This window comes from Gavialis gangeticus, unplaced genomic scaffold, assembly GCF_001723915.1.
Source record: "Gavialis gangeticus isolate Ggan-Ray unplaced genomic scaffold, GavGan_comp1, whole genome shotgun sequence".
Lineage (NCBI taxonomy): Eukaryota > Metazoa > Chordata > Crocodylia > Gavialidae > Gavialis > Gavialis gangeticus.
Window position 1 is genome coordinate 34,922,895 of NW_017728993.1, and position 17,417 is coordinate 34,940,311.

General features: G+C 42.3%; 2 protein-coding genes across 2 annotated transcripts in view; both read right to left on the minus strand.

Annotated features, from left to right (window-relative positions):
• Positions 1-199, minus strand: part of CTBS (chitobiase) — a 15,404-nt gene extending 15,205 nt beyond the window's left edge. The window contains exon 1 of the mRNA XM_019501527.1: positions 34-199. Coding sequence (XP_019357072.1) covers positions 34-159 — 126 coding nt within the window. The 5' untranslated portion in view covers positions 160-199. The remainder of the gene's footprint in view (positions 1-33) is intronic.
• A 1,219-nt stretch (positions 200-1,418) lies between these two features.
• Positions 1,419-17,417, minus strand: part of LOC109305329 (vitellogenin-2-like) — a 34,837-nt gene continuing 18,838 nt past the window's right edge. Inside the window, exons 21-34 of the mRNA XM_019528332.1 lie at positions 16,347-16,575; positions 16,090-16,265; positions 14,197-14,580; positions 13,671-13,721; positions 13,393-13,500; positions 10,703-10,915; positions 10,465-10,607; positions 8,885-9,023; positions 8,014-8,146; positions 5,409-5,595; positions 3,489-3,583; positions 2,781-2,878; positions 2,531-2,690; positions 1,419-1,750 (exon numbers count right to left, since the gene is read on the minus strand). Of these exons, the coding sequence (XP_019383877.1) occupies positions 1,575-1,750; positions 2,531-2,690; positions 2,781-2,878; positions 3,489-3,583; positions 5,409-5,595; positions 8,014-8,146; positions 8,885-9,023; positions 10,465-10,607; positions 10,703-10,915; positions 13,393-13,500; positions 13,671-13,721; positions 14,197-14,580; positions 16,090-16,265; positions 16,347-16,575 (2,292 nt within the window). The 3' untranslated portion in view covers positions 1,419-1,574. The remainder of the gene's footprint in view (positions 1,751-2,530; positions 2,691-2,780; positions 2,879-3,488; positions 3,584-5,408; positions 5,596-8,013; positions 8,147-8,884; positions 9,024-10,464; positions 10,608-10,702; positions 10,916-13,392; positions 13,501-13,670; positions 13,722-14,196; positions 14,581-16,089; positions 16,266-16,346; positions 16,576-17,417) is intronic.

Consider the following 17,417-nt stretch of genomic DNA (forward strand, 5'->3'; position numbering starts at 1 on the left):
GCCCCAGCGCGCGGAGCCCGGCGGCGCGCGCACCTCGAAGTCCCGGGCGCCCTGGACCGGGCGGCAGAGGTCGGGGTCGCTGCAGGGGCAGGCGGCAGCGGCCAAAGGCAGCGCCACGAGGGGCAGTAGCAGCGGGAGGGCGCCCCGCAGCAGCCTCATGCCTTCGGCGCCCGTTCGGCCGTACGACGGGAAGGGACAAGGGACAAACCGCCCCCCGAGCACTCGCGGGACACAAACGCGCAGACAACACGTGTTTGTCAAACACAGCAATTTATTGGGCGGCCAGAGCGAAGCTGGTCCGCGGCGCGTGATTGGTGGTTCCGCGCGGGGCAGGGTCAGGTCGGACAGCGCAGCCGGGCGCATGCGCAGGCTTCGTGAGTGTCCACGCGCTGTTGCAGGTCCTCAGGCGCGTTTTGCAGCTCGGCGGAGTTGGTGTGAGAGTCTGTGAAGAACATGGGGGGTGAGCGGGGACGCTCCTACTTCCCGCCCTGGCTTTATTTTGCTTCAGTGGCGCCTGGGAGAGTAGATAGGGTTGCCAACCGCCCAGGATTGCCCTAGAGTTCCCAGGAATTAGATATAAATCCCCAGGAGACTGCAGAGAGTCGCCCCGCAGGCACACGATAGGGCGTTCATTCAGTTAAATGTTAAATCCAGTTTATTCAGCAGTCCAGTGGGTTTTTTAAATGTAGTAGTAATGTGCATTTGCCTCTCTGGCATAAAGTCTACTCAATACAGTAGATCAGTCATTAATGTTGTGTCACGTGATGAAACCTCCCAGAATAGATTCAGATAGAGTTGGCAACCCTAAGAGTGAGACGTGCTGGGTGCAGGCAGCAGTGCGGCTCCTGGCTGCAACTCTGCGTTTCTGCAAGCATCTGAGTTACAGGTTATACTGGACAAGACATGAGGTCCTGCTGGTCCCAGGGCAAGGGGAATCCAGCATGCCACAGTAACAGCCAGCGCTGCTCTTCTCACAGTACCAGTGGGTGGGGGAGGCAGCAGAGGGAAGCTCTTCTTGGGGTTCCCCAGCTGGTGCTGGACCCTCCCCCACAGACTGAATGCCTACTGCTCCCTTTTTCCCCTGCCAGTCAGAAAACAGCCACAGAGTGGGAGCTTCCCAGACAAATTACAAAAGATGCTACATTTTGAAATGTCTTTATCTGATACCTCATTCAATGAGGGGTCATATTTTTATCAGATCAGCCACTTTTTAAGCTGTCTGCAGCCTGCAATTGTGTTTGGTCCCAGCTTTAAACTTCTTTCTGGTGCTAGATCAGGCAAAAATTGTCACTTCTGTTTTTTAAAGGGAGACAATAGTGCATTTGTAGGTGCTGATGCACCTCACCCCATCTCTCCCCTTTCTAGATCTGCCTGTGTCTCTGCCCCTTACCCCCTCCCCCCCCCCAAAGTTTCTTGCCAAACTGTCTACATCTGGAACAGCCATGTGGCAGGAGGGGGCTGCTCTCCTTCCTACAGCTGTGGAGCTGGGGGGTGCTAACTCCTGGGAGTCTTAACAGTGCGAGCTGGACATGCTGGCTGAGCAAACAGGCTGGAGCCTGCTGACCAGATATGGCTTATGTAGACTTACCAGCTAGCGCACAACGGAAGCCAACAGAGATGGGAACAGTTTTGGTGGCTGAGCAACCTTTTACGCAGCGTAAAACTGGCTCGACCGAACGGCATTCTGAGATCTGTTTTTCAAAACCAACTGGCTTCTCAATTCTGACAGTCATGCGTTGCAGTTTACAGGCTACAAGACAATTGTTTTAAAGCCATTTTAGAAAGCATACATGTTTCTCCTTAGACTAACACAGCTACAACCAAGAACTACTTAGTTGGTCTAATAAAAGATCACATCTACCCAAAGAACTTTCCCATCCTATGTCCCTAGACCAACATGGCTACAACCAACAACCCTGTAAGTTTCTCCAGCTTTGGTTGATTATGTTGATTGATTCAATTAAATCAAATTGAAGGAAGTCAATGAATACACCAAGTCTATTTCAACTGAAGCTGGTGGCAGTTTTGCTATTGATTTAAATGGGAAGAGAGTCAGACATATTGAACCAGTTGCTTCTGAAGCCTACAAGTACCTAAACTCTGTAGACATCTCTGGCTTTGACATCAAGACTTCTCTTCTGCACATGCTGAGTATCAACTCAAATCAAAGTCTTCTGTAAGCCGTAAAGGAAGTAGCTACTTTTCATGAGTACTTACTAGCTCTTCCCTGACATACATTGCACCATGGCTTTCATGTTTATAACATGACCTGAGGCACACATGCATTACGTAATAAAAACTAAGTCGGTGTAACGGTGAAACAAACAATGAGCTCACAATCTCAGAAAAAATAATTTACTTTGCCTGTGGACATAACCACACTGATAGTGGAAAAGCAAGTCCAGAAGCAAATTGGCAACTACTCCACTGTCCACCTCTGCTATTTCTATTCACTACAACACATCTATCTATATAAACATGACAACTATGCTAAAAGCTAATCAATTGATATGTATTAGAATCTTAATACCTCCAGTACAAGGGTCTTCTGAGAGAACCCAGGACTGAGCAAAGCTCACTGCATCTTTTGCTACATATCCACTAGGCATCTGATATTCCTGTTTCCTTTCACCATCATATTTTCCACAAATGCCACATGTTTTTCCTGCCATCCAGAAAGCAACCTGAATCTTCAGGGGGAAAAAAAAACAAAAGGTTCATTGAAATGCTTATTTTATAAACATTAAAATATTGACAAAATGGGGTGTGGGGGGGAATACCTCAAGCGTATGTCCGTCAAAATAAAGTCTATCTATGCCGTGCTCTGTGGCTTTTATTAAATACCCATCCTTCTCACTGGTGATCAGCATGTACGCTTCTGCAACACAAAAGCAAAACGACTTTTCTCTGAAACAGACTTTCGGTACCAGTACCCACTGATTTTAACACACACAGTTTCACCAGGACTTAGCCAGAAAGAGTCTGCTCTACTGGCTGAAAAGTTTGATGAAATATTATTCATTGAGGAGGGGGTAGAATGAGCAATTGGTACACCACATCCACAGCACTGGCTTGTGATTTACCAAGGCACTGTAGCTGCTGTACATCTGTGCAAGTATATGCAAAGCCAGAAACCCATTTTTCGTTCATCCTTATTGCTGTCTTCCTATGCGAAGCCAGAGCAAAAAATAGCATATGTGATGTGCAAATGAAGCAATGTTTGCCCTGTATGTTGTCCCACCATTGTTCCTCTGCATATCCCCAATTATGGACTGAACTAGTGCAAGCAGCTTTGCCATGACTCATGCCAGTTGAGCAAACGTTACTTTGATTGAAGCCTTCAGGACCAAATTCCTAAATTCCTGTTCCCTAAATCCTGTCCATGAGTCTATAGTAATACACTTGTTTTTTTAAGCAGAATATTGATACTACTACTTAACCCAGCTGGCAAAGAGGATGCAATACAATGTATATATCATGTCACCTACCAGAATTAGATGTGTATGGAACATAATCTTTTGGGACTTGAACACCATTTATCTTCAGCCAGACATGTCCATTTGAAGGATACATATCAATCTCACTTTAAAAAGAAGAAAAATGAATTTAATCGAAGATATGGTTTTTTGTGTGTTACTCAGTTCACACAACATGCAATTCTTGTGGCTTTCATTGTGTCATGTTCCAAGATCCTTCAATCTCTCACTGAAGCAAAACACCCCAACCAGATTCTATGTAAAAGTACAACTTCAAAATACAAATGATCAGTAATAACTTCAGGTTTGGTCACCTCTTCAAACATTAAACAAAAAAATGTCACCACTTCTGAAATGGACTAGCCTATCTGACTTCTAGTAGGTCAGAATCCTCCCCTACCAAGTTAAAGGCCTGTCTTTCAGGTAAGGGAAGGACCATAAGACACAAAAAGGAAATAATTTCTTATGACAAAAAATAATACTGAAAAGAGGCCTGGGAGCATGTTTAAGGGTGTAAAACAAGGTACTAGGAGGAAAGATTGAGCAGAGAACCCCAGACAGTGCCCACTGCTTCATAAAAATATCAGTAGCCAGAGGAGCTTTGTCCAAATACATGAAATGACCAGGGAATGGAAAAAGAACCCAAACTGCTATACCAGTGACCTTAGAAGGCACATCCTTTTACTTTGTCACCAGACAGGTATGGAATATGCTACCCCATCAATATACTGCAGCTGGGGAAACCCATCAGTGATTTCAAGAATGGTGATGAAAATTTTCACATCAAAATTTCTTTATTCCCCTTAAAGAGTGTTTCCTATATTTCTTGGTCTAGGCAATTGTCAAATACAAGATCACACAGTAATATCACGCTTTTGTATCAGGTATTCTGCAAAGTTACTGGGTAATATGAGATACAGTGTATCCCAAACTGACTTGGTAAAACCTGGGCCATTAGGCTTGGAGTAAGGGAACTGTCCTTTCTAAAATGAAAGCATAACTCAGTTTCCATCTACATTCACGTCTCATCGTTTCTGCTGAGATTGTCATGTTGTACTAATTACTAGAGAGGCCAGCTAAATGATTACAATAGTCTCTGCTGGCTTTATAATCAAATCACTAAGAATTGGGCTCAAACAGTTAACATCCACTGCTTCATGAGCAGCTCCTCAACAATGGAGATTCCTGATTGTTATGGACTTCCGTTGGATTGAAAGGACTGATCAAGAGATAAGAAACCTAAGAAAAAGATCCTAATAAGAAATAGGAGTTTTTCAATTGACTTTGGGAGAGTTCTGTTCCATTACAAATGTCCTTTAATCATCTAATCCCCAGATTTACAGAGGATTACTATGTAATTACCTTGTTATCTAAGGCCCCTGCCAGATGTGCAGGTAAAGATGTGATAGGATAGGATGCGTGATCCACACAATTGTGCTTCTTGCCATGCCACACACGCATGGCAGGAAATGCAACTATGTGAATCACACAGCAGATCTCATTGTGCCTTATTGTTCATCATGAGGGGTCTCCCTGTACTGGCAACTATCAGGCTTTTGCAGCTAGGAGCCCCCTCAGGTGATAGGGCTCCGAGGTCTGAGGGCATACCATGTGCTCCCATGGCTTAGAGTTTCATCAGCTGAGCTGTCCCCCTGGCTGTAGCAGTGTACTGCTGCAGCCTGAAACCCACAACTGATGGGACTCCCAGCCTTGGGGGTGCACCTTGCCACACAATCAATGGCATGATAGGAACCAATTACAAAGTTATTACAGATTTTTTGTGGAACAACTTTATGGCTTATTAGATATTCTGACTCCATTAATTGTTTAAACTGTGGCCTGGCTATAATTTAAGATGTAATTAACTAGTTAATATCATTTTAAGAGTAGTGTGTCAAGGGCCGAATTGTCACATACTTTGAAATTACTTACTGACTGGCAAGCTTGACATTGAGTTCTTTAAGGTCAGGTGACTCTTCAGATTGCTTCATCAAAATTAGGAACTTCAGTTCCGGGCTACAGTCCTGGGCCAAGATGTGGTAGCAATTTGCAGGCATTGAATAGTTAAATACAGCATCATTGAAGGTTGTGATCGTATTTTTTGATATTGAACAATGTGCTGAAAAAGGAAATGCCCACTGTTAGCAAGCATTATACATTTTAATTTTTCTAATTTAGAATTGCTTTTTAATGTGTTGGATCAATTTCTGCACCATAAATGCAAAATAGCCTAATTAAATTAAACAATTTCAGACTTTCATCAGTGTGAGAAGAAAACTTTGCTTTTTATTGCAAACTAGTGAGCAGACGTGATGATTTAAAACCCTGCAAAAGGAATTCTGCTCTCATTTGCACTGGCACAATGTTATTCACTTGGCCTATTGACTCTAGCAGTCTTGCTACAGTGAAAAGGACAGAATTTCCCCAACAGGGTTAGTAATTGCCACATCATTAACTATTACTATTCATAAATGAGTTGCATTAGAAGGTGGAGTTACACCAGAGTATTTGACAGCTATAAGGATTTATGCATTATAATGATTTATGTCTAACTGGAGCTGGTTAACAAACCAAAGAAAATAATCACTTTCACATATTGTCATGTTCCCAGCCCCATTTTTCACTAAACTCATTTTATGAGAAATTTTCTGATCAGTTCTGATTAGGATTTACTTCAAGGAATTGCACCTGTATGTTCCCATGGTTGTATTAACAAACCAACTCTGTTGTACTCACATTAGTCCAAAATATACCATATTTACTCAAATCTAATATGGACCTGAATTTAAGACACCCCCCAATAATTATATTCTATATATGTAAAATGTATACATTTTTAATTTCCCCCCCACTGCTACTGCAGGGAAAATGGTGGCTGGGGGGGAGGAGGTCAAGTGGCCCTCTTGTCCTCTACTCCCTCCACCAACTTCTTCCCCCCCCTTACTTTCAGACACTACCCAGGTTCTGTTCCCTCCCTGAGCACGTGCTGGATGAACAAAATGCACAGAACCAAAAACACTGACTTTGAAACAAGCATACCTGTAGTAATTTGCAAACATTAAAATTACTATGGGTACCTACAAGCTTAATTCATCTAGAAGTGATGCATTTCCTGTTTTTTGGAAACTGCCACAAGTTTCAACACAGGTATTCCATAAACACACTTTTGAGCTACACTTTATACCTACTCAGATACGGTAAAAACTATGCATGATATGATCTTAAAGCCAAAAGGCTCATACTATGTCTCATAGTTCACTGAGCTGGGCCCCAGCAAAGCGCTTCAAGTCATGGTGACCCTACAGCTCAGCACTGTTCGGTATGCATGTGTACTCCAGATAACCCCCACACAAAGGATCCATGTGCTAAGTAGCACCCCACTTGCAATCGGAACTGGGTGTTCTTGTTACAAGTTCTGGGACCCTCCGAAAAGGTATATGTAGATAAGGCATGTAGCCACCTGGTCTGGCTCCATGCCATGGAGGGTGGAGACATGCCAGTCACATGCGACAGACCAAAAGAGGCCTCTCATCTGCACAGATGTTTGGTGGTGCTTGCCAGACATTTAAGGCTGGTGAAGAAACAGGAATCACTGGAAATGGGAAAAAAGGTGCTACTCAGCTGTGGGATTGAAGGGGAAGTCAAAATGTAGTTGAGGAAGTTTAAAAAATTAGTTTAAAATGAGTTGGTGCTATGGGGGACTGAACACAATGGGCATTATATATCATTCAGATGGGCTGCAGCACTAACTTAGCCTTGTGGTAGGTTATCATCAGTATGCTTGCCCAGTATGGGCCACATGTTTTACTTGCATGCTCAGTGTGGGCTGCATTCAATCAGCTTCTGAGTTGGTTTCCACTGCTGAGCACACGCTGCTTCTGGCAGCAGTTTAATGACAGACAATGTATTTAAATGAGATTTCCCTGCATGCAAATCCCCATGCTGATTTGGGGGAAAAAAACCCTTGGTATCTCTGATGCAAATCCACTAGCTTTAGAAACTTGTGCCTGCTTACACTACGACTGAATATGGTCCTTTAATTGAAAATGACCAAGGAACTTAGTGTTCCACTAATATGCAAGTAACTTCTTCAAAATGCAGATTAATTAATTGATTGGCCAGGATGTAAGTGATATCAACTGCTCTTTAATAGCACAGCTCATGGTACATACCCAGAAGGTGAGGCACGCAAAATTACTAGTCATTTGGTCATTTTCTAGAGAGATATTTAATCTAAAATATAATGTGTGTAAATTTGGGAAATTCTCTATTTCTCGTTACTGTCACTGAAGTCCCAATTGCACAGAATCAAGTCCTGATTTCTGACCTGGATTCAAATAGATTTAAATGTTAATACAATTTTGCCTTCATTCTTACCTCTATGACCTCACTGTCTTTAATTACACATTTACATCTATTCTTTGGAATCTATTTGATTTTTAAATGAATGCATAATAATTCCATGCAATGTCAGAAATACTGTAGATATTGACAGAGTCTCTAGAGTGCATGTTTTCAAAGTAGATGAATTGCTGACCTTTAAGATTTCCAATGACCGAGAATGGCACAGAATGGAAATTCCAGTCAGGGTACTGTAGTGCTGAGGTTGATATCTGGGGACTAAAAGGCAATGGCACAGGGAGTTTTATAGCTCTGTCATAAACTGTGACCTGAAAATGAATCGGGGAAATAAAACCAACAGTAAATACAAGGTATATTGTGTGAGGGAAAGCAACATTTTATATAACATTCAGATAAAGCCATGTTATACTCCAAAGTCTAAGTTTCAATATATGCTTAGCTCACAAGTGAAAATGAATGGAAATCCTCATTTCTTTAAGCTGCAAAACAGTACATTATTTGGCACATCTACAGTCTCTGCAAAAAATAGAAGGCTTGATATTCATTGATACAGCATCTAAAACCCTACTGGTTTGGGACCTGTTCACCTGACAGATGAACTCTGTCCTTGCCTGTACTATTGCAATCAAGATTAGAAAAGAGTCAAGGTGGGGGCTGGTCAACTTGAAAAGGGCTGTTTATAGGATCTGTCATGATTCTTGGTCACATAAGGGGCAAACAAGTTCTGCCTCTCTGGAGCCTGAACTCACATCCTTTCAAGCATGCTGTAAGAACTATCATTTCTTGGTGTGATTGCTGGGGAGGACAGGAATGTATTGTTCTTATTCTGTGGAGGAACACCAATTTATTTTTAAGTCCCTTGGAGTGAGAAGAGCAGTCATTTATGAGATATATTTTTTATAAAACAAAACCGTGAAAGCAACAGAAGCATAGGGTTTTATTCATTGGGGAAAAATTGTGGCTCAAGCCGAAGGTATAAACCTTCAATTTCATGAGTGGTAAAATGCTCTAGCAAAAGTTTTTTAAAAAGTCAGTAAAATATTTACGTCTGGTAGTTTGAGAACAACATCGCAGGTTCTTGGAGAACTCAGAGCCATCACCAGAGTGGCCTGTCGAGGGGGATTGTGTTCTTCCTTTTGGAAGAATCCGAACATGTAGGTGAGTCCTGGAACAAGCTCGTAAACCCTGGGAAACAGAATAAAGGGACTTAATTGATCTTCCTTGAAGGGATTATTTAAAAAATTCTGTTCAGGTTGGAAACACTCATGAAGTAAAGGCCAAAACTTTGGCATCTGCCACTAAGTCTATCATACAGCCATGCATGGTATTGTGCAGAGCTGGGCATAAGCGGGGAGGCAGCAGTCTCAGAATACCAAACACTGCTAGAGTACATAGTAGCACTCAGGAAGCCACCTGACAGCAGTCAGGAACAAGGATAGCTTGGCTGCCTTAAAGAGAGTCAACACTGAAAGTGAGGCACACCAGTACATTCAAATAACTAAAAAAACAGATTTGTAATTTCAATCCCACACCTGCAACACTGCCCTTAACAATTAGCATATAATTAACATTGTGTTTCAAATGGCCCTGTTGTGCTCCACTTCACACAAACACACACACACACACGTGCACACACACACGTGCGCGCGCCAAACATTCTGTAACAATTTGGCTTGAAGGTGGCTGTGATGCCCCTGGAACTCCCCCCCCCCGGCCCTTTCTTGGGCACTCTGCCCCATGCCTTGATGAAATGTTACTTTCAGAAAAGGAGCCTGCCCCAGGGCTCCCCAAGTCAGATCTCTTCTCATGAACACAGGTCCTCACTGCCTTAAGGGCTAATTCTGGGGCTCCAGCTGCCCTTTACAGCATACCTATGCCTCACATATGATACTCATGTTGGCTGACATGTGGCCCGCCTGGGCTATGGGCTCCTAGCCCCAGTCCTTGCCCCTCTTGGACTACAGGCTGCTTGCCCCACCGTGGTCTCTGGCTGTGACCCCCAGTCTTCGGCCCCTCTTTCTAGGCCCTGTCCCTGCTCCTAGGAAAATTGAGCATCCTGGGCCAACGAGCTGTCTAGGCCTGTTAGTGTTTACACACACCCGTCCTGGGCTACAGGCCTTCATGCTCTCTGGCCTTGCCAACACTCATCCTTCCTAGGCTACAAACTTTGAAGTTCCTGGCCTTGCTGACACTCACCCCATCAGTAAACTTCCGAGCTCTCTGGTCCCTCTCTTGCTTCAGGGCCAGCTGGGACTTCCTTTCCTTCCCTTAGTCCCTTTCTCAAACCTCTGGATGCTTGCCCCCAGCCCAGATGTTATTCAGGAGCTCCACTGCAGCCCTGCTGCCCAGAAACTCCTCTCCTCATGGCTCTAGGGCTAGACTGCCTGCCCAGCTCAGGTCCTGGGCTTGTATGCTTCAAGCCCCAGCCCCCTTCTGGCCAGATGCCTCTTTCATTGGCCCCTGCCACACCTACAGGCTGCTTCTCATGGAGCCTCTTCCCCTCTTAAGTGACAAGCTTCCTGTTACACCTTCCTATTGTTTAGTTTTGCCCACAAGAAACCTTCCAGACTGATCCAAGTTTTTTGCTGAATGTGGATTTTTCAGAAACTGATGGGTAAAATCTTACCATCGTTCAGCTCTTTTGAGTCTTGAAGGGATAGTAGGCCACTCTAGCTTCATCTGCACAGCTGGACGATCATCAAATTGACCAGTTGCAATTTTTGCAGCAATTTTATAGTCACGGCAATCTTGACCCCATTTTAGATAACCCTAATGGAGGGAAATACTTACTTTATTTTCAGTGTAAAACATACTAGAATATTTATACTTTGTGTATGGTTGATCAGGTAACGTTTGAACCTCACCGCTGCTTTATTAGAATTTATTACTGAGGCATCAGCACAGAACTTCCATCTACTTGGTGCAGTTATATTTGACATAAATACTTGCATCCTAGGTCTTGTGGAATTTAGATTCAAGTAGAGCACAAGCTGGAATCCTGCCAGCCTCCGGTCATTTCGAGCAGCACGAAGAATAACAGCCAGTACTGGTGGCCTTCTGTCTCCCAAGAATTTAGGCTGAAATCACAAGAGGAAAGGAAAAGAAAAGCTGGGACATTTTTATAAATAAATCACTATACATTAATCAGGAAATTTGTTTGTAAAGGAATAGGCTTGTACAGCAGGCGTACAGCACTTAATGGGATCATATACAGTGGCACATTATAAGTACTTTATCTCATTCAATTGGGATCAATGGGATTGGCCACTGACTTCTACAATCAAGCCCTAAATGACTTAAGAATCTTTTACAAGAGCACTTTTAATGCAACAAAAATAAATGAGGAATAGGAACTTGACCCATCAAAGAATAGCTCTGTTAACAAGCTTTAGGATTGCCTTATTCAGTCAAAACTACTGAAATCAATTATTTTGTGCACTAAACCGAAATAACCATCTTCTTTCATAAACACATTTTAAGTTTTCATTTTTAAACTATAACAATTTATGACTACAAATTGATCTGTTCAGTGGATTTATATTGTAGACTTCATTACATTTAGCAAGGATCAATATCTGTCACCTTTATTCTGCATAGTACTGGACTATACATCAAAGCCTAGTGTCCCACTAACTCTCCATGAACTATAGGCTCCAGGTACCTACCTCTGTTTTGAAAATGGACTAGAATTCCAAAGTCCCTTAGATGTTTTTGAACATTTTACCCGTGGTGTCACTGAAATTAATTAAACTACCTGCCAACAAAAACACTCCAGAGTGTACGTTAGGACTAAAGCAGGCCGTCAAGCTGGATGGAATTGCTGTGCATCAACCCCACAAACCTAAAATCGCTATTACCTTTCCACACACACAAAATGGCACTTCAAAGTGACTCCATTTGTGGTAATGGGATTGCTCGTTCAACCATGCCATTCACGGTGAGCAAGCAACTCTAATATTAATGTTAATTAATGTTGTTAACTCCATTATGTTTTGCAGGTTTGTGTTTTACTGATGTGCAGTTTCATCAGAAAGTCCATGTTATGCAGTATTAATTTATGTTACTGATATTACTGTAAAGATTATGTTATGCTGCTTTGATACATTATTATAGTTTTGGATATGGTTTAGTCAAGAAGAAGAATGCATGGAACTGTTAAATCTATCTTGCTATTGTGACTCGAGGGCAGCGTTTTTCAAACTTTTAATTTGTGCATGCCTAAACATTTTCAAATGGAGGTGTGAAACCTTTGTAAGTGTGGGTATTCAGATACTTTTGATTGATCACGGTCCTCTTTCATGGACCCCTTAAACATAGTCTGCGGACCCCCAGGAGTGTGTAGACCACAGGTTGAAAACCAGTGCTCAAGGGCAAGAAGAATCACCGCTCCCCCAGACATAGGCAGAAGGGGTTGGGCCCTAGAAGCATTGTCTGCTTGTAATGTGGAAATCAGCTCCTCTATAGCAAAGGCATCTTAGAGGAATGGCCCATCAGGTCAGAGGAATACCAGGGAGGGCAGAAACTTCTGGAGGGGTCTGTGACTCACTGGCAATTCAAATAATGCTGATGGAAGGGGGGGCTGGCTTGCAGGTGGTTTGGAAACTAACTAGGGCAGAATCTCAGACTTTGAGGGTTCGGTGACGCTGGTTGCTGGTGTAATCAGCAGGAAAACTGAATTCTGGGGATACTGACAGGTCTCTCAGGAGGGCTGAGCTGTAACCAAATGAGAGGGTAGGAAACTGTTTGTTTTGCTTTTCTGTAGTCATTTTTGCTTGCCTTATTCTTTTATTCCTTAATTCTTCTTTCCTTAATTCTTTCAATAATACATCTTTTTGTTGTTTGTCTCCTTACTGATTGCCTGTGGGATGAGTGACTTCTGGGAAAGTAATATTCCAGGTCAACCATTTCCGTGGAAAGGGCGACCTATAATTTCTTTTGTAACCCAGTGGGTTGGCCACCCACAGCTGGCAGAGGTTCCCTCATTTCAGCTGCAGGGTCCAGTATAAGGGCAATGGAGCTGAGGCATGCTGGGATACGGAGCTATCCTAAGGCAACCTTAGTCGGTTTCTTGGGGCAAGTGGCAGCATTTTGGGGAGAAACTGGGGTTTTTGGGGGTCCCCCCATGGGTTGGTTTGTGACAGTATTCCACATGGTTAAAACATGAAGCATTTGTCAGTCTTTGAACATTGTGGTATTCAGTAAACACCCAACGACACTACCTTCACACTGTCAGGTGGTTAGCTGTGTTAGTCTGAGGCAGGTATATGAAGGCAAGGTAGAGTTGCACCTTACAGCATCTGACAAAGTGAGCTGTTGCTTATTAGAACTTATGCATCCCTGAATTAGTTGGTCTGTAAAGTGTAACTCTGTCCTGCCTTCATATAGGCAAGAAGGAGTTATCTTTAGAAACCTGTAATATTTTATGTATTAGTTGAGCTGATAAATCACTGTCTCTTTCTATTACTAGAATCAAAACTTTAGAATAATTGGAAATCCATGGTAATGTGGACATGATTTTCATATACTTGTATTGCTTATTCAATGACACACCAACCTGAGCATCTGCTCCATAGCCACCATCATCGCTACTTTCAGAATAACCAGAGGTGAAAGGGGATGAGCTACTATAACCTCTGATTCTTTTGCCTTCCCTTCCTGGATACTGCAAAATTGAAAAAAAATTGTCCTTCAGTTACTGGTGTATCAAGACATTTCAGAGAAAACTGTTCCAGGAGTAATTTTCATGTTATTCCTCTCTGTAGCCCAAATCCTGCTTCCACTGTAGAGAATGAGACCAATTTTAACTCTGCATCCACCAAGCAGAAAATGTACCTGTTTTTGCTGTGCTGACCTGAACCGATACTGATAAATCTCTGGATATGCCTGTGAAAATCAACAGGACACAGAATAATATATTACAAAGGGAACTTTTTCTGGATACTGCATACAAATGTACTGAACAACATACATTTGGTAAAAAAGGTAAGAATTTAAAAAATGAAAAATAACTTAAATGTTAAAACACCTTTTAAAGATGTATACTAGGTCATTTAGTCTATATCATAATGATAGTAGAGAAACATCTATATTTTTTCTGTTTCTCTCTTCCATCCTATATATAATTATCTAGAAAGTAAGAATAAACTGTGCTAGGCCCTCTTTAGTGTCTGGGCCTAATTCTGCCCTCAGTTACAAGGAATAATTCTTGTTCAAGTCAAGGGAATCCTTGTGAGAGTAGCATTTGGCCTTGTATTGTTAATGAATTATAATTTCCTGATTTTTGATACCAAACTACAGAAATCCATTCATCAGCAGAAATGTGATGTGTACTACTACAATAGGAGTCTGGATAAATTACCTGCTTCTTGGAGTATTCATGGTCCTGGCTGCTACTGCCACAACTCCTGAGTATTTTGTCACTTCCTCCTTGTTGCTTTTTATGTTCAGGAGAATCTTCTTCACTGCTGCTGCAGCTTCTGCTGCTGCTGCTACTGCTGCTACTACTGCTGCTGCTGCTGCTACTGCTACTACTACTGCTGCTGCTGTTTCCTTTCCCTTCTCTAGGTTGCCACATTTTGTCTTGAGCATTGCTATGTTTGTCACCTACAGAATAGGAGGAGGAAGAGGAGGACAAGCTGGGTGGAGATGTAGATGTGGGGACTATGTGAATTTCGGCAATGTTGCTTTTAACCTTCTTGGCAGACTGCTTCTTCAGCTGTTGATGTTTACGCCAATTTCTAACCTGCAAATCCAATCAAATGTTAATTTGAAGACTTATACCAGGCTTGACACACTTACACACTTAGTCTTTGACAAGACTTGACACACTTACTCTTTGACACACTCAGCCCAGCTAAGGTGTTTGTACTCTTCCATGGTCTTTCTTTCTTCCCTGTTATACTACATAACTCAATATGCTATAGGTGCATAGAGATTTTAAGGCTTTCTTCTAGTATTTAAGACTAAGGAAACATTTCCATGACAAGGAGCCATGCAGTGATCAACCTGCCACACAACATAAGAGGAAGGACAGCTCCTGGAATCACATGAAGACTGCAGTTCCACTCTGGACCTGTATATATAACCTGTTTCCATCTCTAGACCTGTATATAACCTCTGTGCCTGCTCCAAGATTGCCAGAAAAATAATGCTCTATTACAACCTCAGTTCTGTGAAAAAGAGAGCCATACTCAGCCTCAACCCCCCCCCCACCCCCCCCCATTAATATTATCATACAGCAGGTTGAAAAGTGGGCACTACAATCGCCATGGACAAAACAGCATACATAAAGGAATCCAGGAGACAAATTTCCAACATGAAGTTTTAGACCCTCCTGACCAAGGACCCCTAGCACAATACCAGAAGGAATTAAATGACCTTTTAATGATACTACTTCTGGAAGCACAGGTATGCTTCCACCTCTCAGGAGCCTAGGCCAGGGGTTACCCAAGAGCCACAAACCTGGCAAACTATACTATAATCTCAGAGTGGGCACAGAGGTTATATACAGGTCGAGAGCGGGGCTACAGCCCTCAGGCAAATTCCAGGAGCTGTCCTTTTTATGTTGTGTATGGGCTCAGTCTGTGGCAGGTTGATCATTGCATGGCTCCTTGTCATAGAAATCAAGGATTATCCCATTTTCTCTGGCATTATGGAGGAAGTTTCTGGCTACATTGACTATCCTATTCCTGTATGCCACTGGAGCTGCCAGGTATTTGAAAGACACCACATATTTTTTTAAGAAACTGGGCTCCTTTGACAAGTTTCCAGTTAACACTATATTATCTACCATAGATGCCATGTCTCTGTACAACCAACATCCCCTGTGAGAACAGATTACAAGCTATAAAAAACATTATCCCCAGTGACGACACTGCTTCTATTTCCACCATATTCTCCCACTTTATCCTCTCACACAACTATTTCAGACTCCCTATACCTACAAATGAATGATACTGCAGTGGGAAACACAGGGCACTGAAATATCTAGCTATGCCCCTACTGAATAGTTCTGGATTCTAGTAGACTTTTAACTCTTCTTTCCTTTCGTTTTATTTGAACAAACTCAGACTATCTGAGTTCATCTTTTCAGGAAATACTATTAGAAAATAAACATACTGTAGTGCCAACTAAATCAAATAGCACTTTCAGCAGACTTTCCATCTCATTCTTTTAGACTGTGTATTTATTAGGCTGAATGGGAGATTTTTTTCACCCAATTATCTTGCATTTCATGCCAAAGTTAACTTACCTTGAATATATTTTCAATTCCTAGGAACATCTTCAGTTTAGCTTGAACCTCATCATCTAGAGATGAGTCATCTTCCTCCTCGGATTTTGGCATTACCAGCCAGATCACTTTGGAAGCTGCTCTGGATCCTCCCTGAATCTCCAGCTGTATTTTGTCAACAACAGCATCTGTATGGACTACACACCAAGTACATGCATTAGGGGATATCCAGCTGCACCAAGAAGAATAAACAAAAAACTACTTGCTTTGTTTTGTACCTGGTTTCAAAATTAATTTGACTTCATGCTCTCCAACTAGATTGTGCAGATACGTATTTCTTAAGAAAGTAGAATCCTGTGATTTTATATTAAGACAGACTTGGCAATCCAAAGCAGGTAATTTGCCACAAAAGACTTGTGTATGATATCTTCTTCCTGTTCTGGAGGAAGGCTCCTCTTCAGAACCACGGGAGTATTTCTTGACTATTATATCAGAAGCATATCTTTGCTGTATTAGGAAGAAACATGGCAGATAAAGCATTTTGCAAGTAATGGGTAAAATCTGAACATCTCTTCTCAGTACCAACTGATGCTGAGGTCACTGGGGGATTTTCCTGAGTAAGGAAGTACAGAGAGAAAAAACATTCAAGGATGCCCTTCTGGAGTTCCCACAACATTATTCTGTAATAGAGGTTATTTCCCTGCTTCCTCCCTACAGCACACCCACAAAACAGGCAGCCATCATGCCATCAAATGTCACAGATCATACAGGACTCTTCATAAAGATGTGGGTTATGTGTGTAGGAGGAATCTATGCCTTTCTATCAGTTTAGATCCAGCAGAACTCCTTCTTGCTTCCATTAGATTTCTACTGCCTTCACTCCTAAGCCAGCAGCTGACCTAGAGCTTTACCTTAAAAGAAAATCCCAAGTATACAGGGCATGCTATGAAAGGAACCTAGGGTTATATTGTATTATGCACAGGGCTAGGGAAGAAAAATAAACATCCTATCTTCAACATTCCCTTCTTTTGCCTGCAAACCACTGCTTCCATATGTTTGATACCTCTGGAAAGCCTGTCTGTGGAGTACTGGGAAGAGAAAGAGAGAGGTGTCTATCCTATGGATCCACTGTTTTTCCACCACTGTAAAGAAAGAGCCAGATCTTGCATTCATAACAAGTGCAAGTTGATTCTAAGAATTGAATTAAGTTATCCTGTAGCTGTTTAAATTTAACATCTAAATCTTCCCCAGACTTCAGTTACAGTTGTGGATATTCAGCACTTTGGAAAATCAGGTTCTTATCTATCTAGCACATACAAGGCGCATCTACATGAGACGTTTAGTGGCAG